We start from the raw sequence: 6,832 nt of genomic DNA on the forward strand, positions 1-6,832 counted from the left end.
CCCTCCGTGCATCCTCTCTCTGATCAGCGCTGGAAAGTCCAGGGGTCAGAAAGTAAACGTCCCGCCATGCGCAGTTCCCGGCAAAAGTATTGGAACAGCGGGGCCATTTCCTTTGTTTTTTTGCAATACACTGAATACATTTGGGTTTGAGGTAAAAAGAGGAACGCGATAGCTTGCCAATGCAGGCGGCCTGAGAAACATGCCCTTTCGCACGTAGTGAATCTTAAAAAAAGCCTCCAAATTGCCCGACTAGGCCAATGATGTCGTGCACTTATGTGAATGATGTCATGCTTTCTTTTCTAGAACAGATTTGTGGCGGCTGGGAATGTTGTTCTTTAACGGCGGTTGTGTGTTCACCTCCCTGTCTGTTTGTCTAGATGTTTTGTGCAGCTTCTCTCTCTATGCATCAGCACTTGGTGAATGGACTGCTGATGGTAAGGTAGCTTCGGGTTTTGGATGGGAGGAGGGCGGGGGATCACAGGGTTGAACGCCGGGGGACCCAAATGTACATCTACTTCTGTAGTGTAATTATTGGTACAATTAAGTTGTCCCCTAGAGAGGGTGGGGTGGGTGGTGGGCAGAAGTCATTAGTGACAGTTGTTTCAAATCTCAAATGGCTCCAGTTTAGTCCCTTTACATGCACTCCAATCAGACCAAATATCGGCAACCAGAGCATTGAAAAGAGTGGGGTTTTGACTCACGTCTCACGTGTTTCAGGGTGGGAAAAGAGTGGGATTTGACTCACATGTTCCGGGGGGGGGGGAAAGAGTGGGGTTTGACTCACATATTCCAGGGGGTGAAAAGAGTTGGGTTTGACTCACATGTTTCAGGGGGTGAACAGAGTTGGGTTTGACTCACATGTTTCAGACGGTGAAAAGAGTGGGATTTGACTCACATGTTCCAGGGGGGAAAGCCGTTTCCCTGAGCCAGGCCTGGAGTCTGGTTCTTCAAAATGACGAGCATAGAGGCTGAAAAGGGAAGAGCGTGTTATAGTTAGCATGCTGCAAAAATGAAGAACATGGTAAAAGGTTGGCAGCCTTTATCCAAAGCGCTGTACAACTGATGCTTCTCATTCACCCATTCATACACACACTCACACACACTCATACACTCACACACACTCACACACCAACGTCGATTGGCTGCCACGCAAGGCGCCGACCAGCTCGTCAGGAGCATTTGGGGGTTAGGTGTCTTGCTGAGGGACACTTCGACACAGCGACACAGCGACACAGCCCGGGCGGGGGATCAAACCGACAACCCTCCGACTGCCAGACGACTGCTCTTACTGCCTGAGCCATGTCGCCCCTTATAATCACACTTTAACATATGAAACCTCACACGTGATGTATCCTAATATAAATGCTCTGATACTATTTAGCAGTACTTGTGAAATCAAGTATCTCAAATGTTATTAATGTTATTCAAATGTTTTGTGCCAAAAAAAAAATTTCCACTCCTTCAGAGCTAATTTCCTGTTGAACCCAAAACACAAAAAAAGAAAAGAAACATTATTTTTCAGAAGGCATTCATTACTTATGCCTATTGCATGAAGCAGATTATGTAGTCATGGAAAACATATCTTGACGGAAGGTGAGAACAGCATTTAGAAACCGAATGAGGGTTTTAAACAGTATTGCCATAAATAGACACTTCAGTTTCACTTCACACTCACTGTCTTGGTTATCTATAACTGAGAATAACTATAGCAAAAACGGCAGCTGTTCTTTCAGAAAGTACCCAGGATATGCTGGGGGCTGCAGAATATACGGCGCCGCCTCTCAACCTGGAGAGTGTCTTGTAACAAACACAACTGTCCAGAATTATCTGATTGCACTTGCTAGCTGTAAGATACTACCGCGTAACTATGCGGTGTGGCAAGGCACACAAAGACTCCGTTCCCTATTCTAGCCGCCAAGTTTAAGACTTATAATAGTAACTCTGCAGTTAAATGTCCCCACCTGAAAGCTGATGGAGGTCTGCCATCAGCGGTGCGAGACGATGACTGTCCGAACAGGTGCCTCTGGTCGTCCTTTGGCGTGAAGGGCCTGCGGGTGCTGACCACCCTGAGGGACCTCCGCGCTTCGTTTATAATCTCGGCGCTCGTCTTGCTTTTCGGACACGGGCTCAGGTAAAAAGGCTCGCGTTTGTCGCATTTTTTCTCCACAGAAGACATCGTATACGAGTTCCGAGGTCAGCAGAGTTGGACGACGTTAAACGTATCCCATGATTTCCCAACCAAAGCAGGCCCAAGTGTCTTCACTGCGTGTGAAGAATAACAGAAAACACAATCTGAGAAACGAAATTCATAAATGCGGTAACATCGTGTTCATTTTTTATTATTTAGGCCTACATGCTTCAAACCAGATGTCATAGACCGTCACTTAACTAGCTTTCGCAGGACAGACATGGCACGGTTTATTTTATAATACGGTCTTTCTTGGCATGGAATCGAATTGTACATGTTGGTTCAGCTAACTTATTGACAGTAAATATTACCTACAACTACAAGAACGCTATAAATGGCTCATTCGTTGGCAATAAAAAACACTTAATTTAGTTACATTACAAAAATATTTAATTGCAAACCTGCCATAGATCTTGTTCGACCACGTTATTAATAATCAAAAGCTTGCTTGTTACCAAAAGCTTTGCTGTTGAACGTAAGTTAGCATGCAAGTGAACGCCGTAAGATGATAAATAGGAGTAATTGTTTCAATAAACTACGTTAGCGTTAGCTAGAAAAGTGATTGTAGTTTTCAGTAGCTAAGTTAACATTATTCGATATTTTGCAGGTGCTGCATCTCCTCTTGACTGAAAGACAACTCGCCATATACAAATATTAGACCATTTCTCACTTGACCAGTACACAACAAAATATCAAGGTTATTTTTAATTGTTTTATGGCTAATGAGAATGATGGCTCTATTCTCGCTAATATACAAGCTAGCTATGAGAGTCTGCGCGTACACTTCCCGTCACCATGGTAACCAAGCACACCGGTTGCAAGTGCACGAATGGAGATGTCAACAAACCAGTACGATAACGGTACATGCAAAGCAATTTAGTTAGCAAGATACTTCCATTAATCTGAACCAACTTCACATGTAATTCTTGCGGAACATTATAGACGACTCAAGGCTATTTAGCTAAATGTGGGTGAGACGAAAGTAATCACCTAGCAAGGTAACTAACGCAATGAACAGCTAACCCTAACCATAGTTACTTACCACCGCTTGCGAGAAAATACGAAAGTGCCTAACTTCCGGTCCTAAAGAAAATGGGCAATTAAAAAACAAAATTCGCTAAAGTTAAGAAACCTGCTTGCTAGCAACAGCTCACAATTACTACGGGCGGTAGGGCTAGCTGCTAGTTTGCTAACAGTGACAGAGAGACGCACCTCCCACCCGAAAAGAAGGACTTTTGTCACGTGACGGACAATCGATTACATCAGAAGGGATAAACAATGATTTTGTGAGATATCTATAATTTTACATGTGTGGCATTGCCTTTGTGATAACCCTATAAAGACCAATTTGACTATGTTGATTAGATCCAATCAGATGGCAGCTAAACTGTTAATATGCTACTTTCTCAGCACAAAATAAAAAAACCCAACACAAAGCCAAATCTGTGCACAACATGAATGTGCAATTATTTAGATTACTGAAGATGTAGATGTAATTATTTTGATTACAGTAGATTTTCTAATACTTTAGTACTAGTAGCTTAGTTTCCCTAAAAAATAAAATCAATTAATTTTTGCATTTTAAATGGTTTTCTAACACTAAAAAGAAAACTGTTTTGTTTTATGTAATTGCTGACCTGTCACGAGTGAAACTGCAATTGTAGTAAGATGACAAAGCCTGCTCTTACATGAAACTCATGATTCAGATCACATCTGTTGCCAGAAACCCAAAATGCCACACCAAAGATGAGTGATCCTTTCGTATTTGTCATCAGAAAGTCTCCATGCTGTATATCGCTCTGTAGATATTGTCAGAATAAACGTCCGTCAAGGTTTACTGTAAAGCTGACTTTGTATTTAAATATTGCAGTCAATCAGTTATTATAGTAATTTCATATTCCTGTAGCAGGGAGAATTGGTGTCAGTGTATGTAGACCTAACTATGGTAATTTGATTACTTACATGCACGGGTAGGTTTATATGGCACTAACAACTTTTGTTGTTTTTATTTGCTGTTGAGTTTTTTTGCTACCTCTTAATTTTCTGTGTGGACTGTGCATGTTCTCCTTGTGTTCGCGTGGGCTTCCTCCTGGTGCTCCAGTTTCCTCCCACAACTAAAAAAGACGTCTGTCAGGTTTGTACCCGTATACTGCTGACATTGCCCTTGACCTAAGGGCCATTGCACTGACCTCTGAACTGGAGTTGGTCCCTGGGCACTACACTGTGGCTGCCCACCGCTTCTAAGTAAAAATGTAAACTTCAAGTAAGCGTGACTTTTTTGAAAAAATAGTTTATGTTATTATAATTACACAAGTTCTGAGGTACGAGTGTTTGTGGATCAGTTTCTCACCGAGCTAGTTAGGAGCGGAATGGAACGGCTGGCTTCTCCGTAGCAGAGGCGGGATTAAAAATCAGTGTTATCGCCTGCCTTTCGCGGCCCGTCTCCTCCTCTGCCGTGCCCTCGCACAGAGGCGCCGATGCCTTCGCATAGAGCCGCCGATGCCTTCGCACGTAATTAAGAGCAAAATGTCCTGCGCGGCTCGCACAAAGGAAAGCCGCGGATTAGTCACCGGGCGGCGTGAATGGAGCATTACAATGAAATTAATTGGACGTAATCAGAGGGTTCTCATGGATGTATTGGCCAATCAGTGTTCATTTCAAGAGCAAAATTAGAGTGGAAGTGGCTTTTGCACAAAAGGGGCCGTTTCTGAGCATGATGTGTGTTCTCCGTCAGGTGGTGCGCGTGACTGTATTCAGCGTCTCTCTGGCGTAGATTATTCTGCCTGGTATGTCAAATAAGGGATATATTAGAATTTCCCTTTAATCTTTCTGCAGACATGCAACACAAGATCCCTAAAATACACGGTTAAACAGTTTATATTGATCTTTTTTATATATATTTTTCAGGGCTTTTTCAGAGAGTATAGTGTAAGTGACAGGAAGATAGGCAATAAATGTCGGGCCGGATTCAAACCAACATCACTGCTCTTTGCCGACAGTTTTCTACAGGCTGTGCCAACGAGACGCCCCCAGCTTATATTTATATACTCGGTCTCAGTTTCCAACTGATTGGGCACATTCTTCTATATTATTTCTGGACAAACGCTTGACAAAGGGGGGCATTGTTTGGTGAGGTTGAGCGCGTTATCAAGGCCGGTGGAAGGTCTCTGTGGAGAGATTGTTTCAGTGTCACAGTTCCTTGTTCCTTCCTGGTCCTTCTGGAGACCATTTCCCATGATCCTTTCTGTGTTGTCACGGTGACAGCGTTTCTGTTTTCCCCCTCTCGGTTAGCTTTATAACAGTGATCCGGCGTCTTAGGCGTAGGGAGCAGAGTGCATAGGCAGCGGTTATAAATCTTGATACACAGAGGCCTTTTTGTTCCAGTCTACAATCTTAACTGTGCATTAAAACGCACGCAGTTCACAGTAAATTGTGTGTTTGCTTAGCAGACTCCCGGATTCCTAGTGGCTTTTGCTCTCCCTGTTCACATCAGGCTTTAAACCAGTTTAAACTGGAAACCATTTGGGTCACTTGGAGTGTAAGTCTCAAGGCAGTTGTAGGCTGGATGCCCTGGTACTCCTCAATCCGTGGGATCAAGGTCCTGAGCAGAGGAATTTCTCTCCTCATAATGACCAGGCACGACCAGGTATATCCAAGAAGAAAAGGGCTTATTTTTTTGCAGAAAGAGTCCAGTACTTACTCGCACAAGGTGGTCAAGCATGAACTGAAGAGACAGAGGTATCTCTGTCATTTAATCAAATGATAGAGATGCCAAAACGAATACATAGATTATCCTACCTCTGACCGGTGCACAGTTAATCCATAAGCATTTAGTAAAATATAACCAAGTCAGTGATTGGTGGGGTCTTATCATGTATCCTGCATTTCAGATTCGTGCACAGTGGCCTCTAGCCCTTAACATCTCACAAACTATTCCAAACCAAATCAGAGTCTCCCAGAGGTGTGTGTTTTCCAGGATTGAAGGTGAAGTGTCTCTCGCACGCTTTTTTTCTTCCTACGCCTGGTCAGGGTTCTAAACTTTTACTGTGGGCTTTTCGAGGTTGTGAATGCTTTCTGCATTGTTTGCTGTTTAACCGGTCTGTGGGCCATCCAGTGCAATTAGCTTCCTAGTCCTCTTTCCTCTTTGAAGACGGTATTGCACACCTGTATACACATGACAGTTTACATCAGCGTAGCATCGCTCCTGCTCAAGGTTACTACAGTGATGGCTCCTGGGATTGTAGTTTGTAAACTTAAAGGTTAAATACCTTTCCCAAGGGTACAATAGCCCCGCCTGGAAATGGATCCTGCAACCTTTTCCCCGTCATGCATCACTGCCAATCCCACGATGCATTGTGCATATTATGCCCTCGTTCACACTTGAACACTCCGCTAACCGTGCAGACAGATAGCCGTACAATTAATTCATTCTAATTTGAGTCTCAAAAACACATTTTTGCCTGAGCTCGGGGAAGTATGAATCTCCGCATTACAATACAAAGTACAGTATTGTCATAGAAGCTCTGGTTGCGGGAGACAAACAAGTGTGCTTCAACGCAGGGCTTTATGATTGCTGTGAACACTGATAAACGGTTGCGCTCTTTCCTCTGCAGACACACTAGTGTGTTTCTAGTGGCCTGTTCT

The 6,832-nt window shown here is 43.5% G+C and overlaps 1 protein-coding gene across 2 annotated transcripts in view; it reads right to left on the minus strand.

The window, feature by feature from the left end:
• The window catches only part of armc2 (armadillo repeat containing 2), a 25,561-nt gene extending 23,317 nt beyond the window's left edge, over window positions 1-2,244 (minus strand). For both annotated transcript variants that reach the window (XM_061243298.1, XM_061243299.1), the window contains exons 1-2: window positions 1,962-2,244; window positions 896-968 (exon numbers count right to left, since the gene is read on the minus strand). In XM_061243298.1, the coding sequence (XP_061099282.1) occupies window positions 896-968; window positions 1,962-2,176 (288 nt within the window). In that variant the 5' untranslated portion in view covers window positions 2,177-2,244. The remainder of the gene's footprint in view (window positions 1-895; window positions 969-1,961) is intronic.
• Between the last annotated feature and the right edge of the window lie 4,588 nt (window positions 2,245-6,832).

The sequence above is a fragment of the Conger conger genome, chromosome 5 (assembly GCF_963514075.1).
Source record: "Conger conger chromosome 5, fConCon1.1, whole genome shotgun sequence".
In the NCBI taxonomy this organism is placed as follows: domain Eukaryota; kingdom Metazoa; phylum Chordata; class Actinopteri; order Anguilliformes; family Congridae; genus Conger; species Conger conger.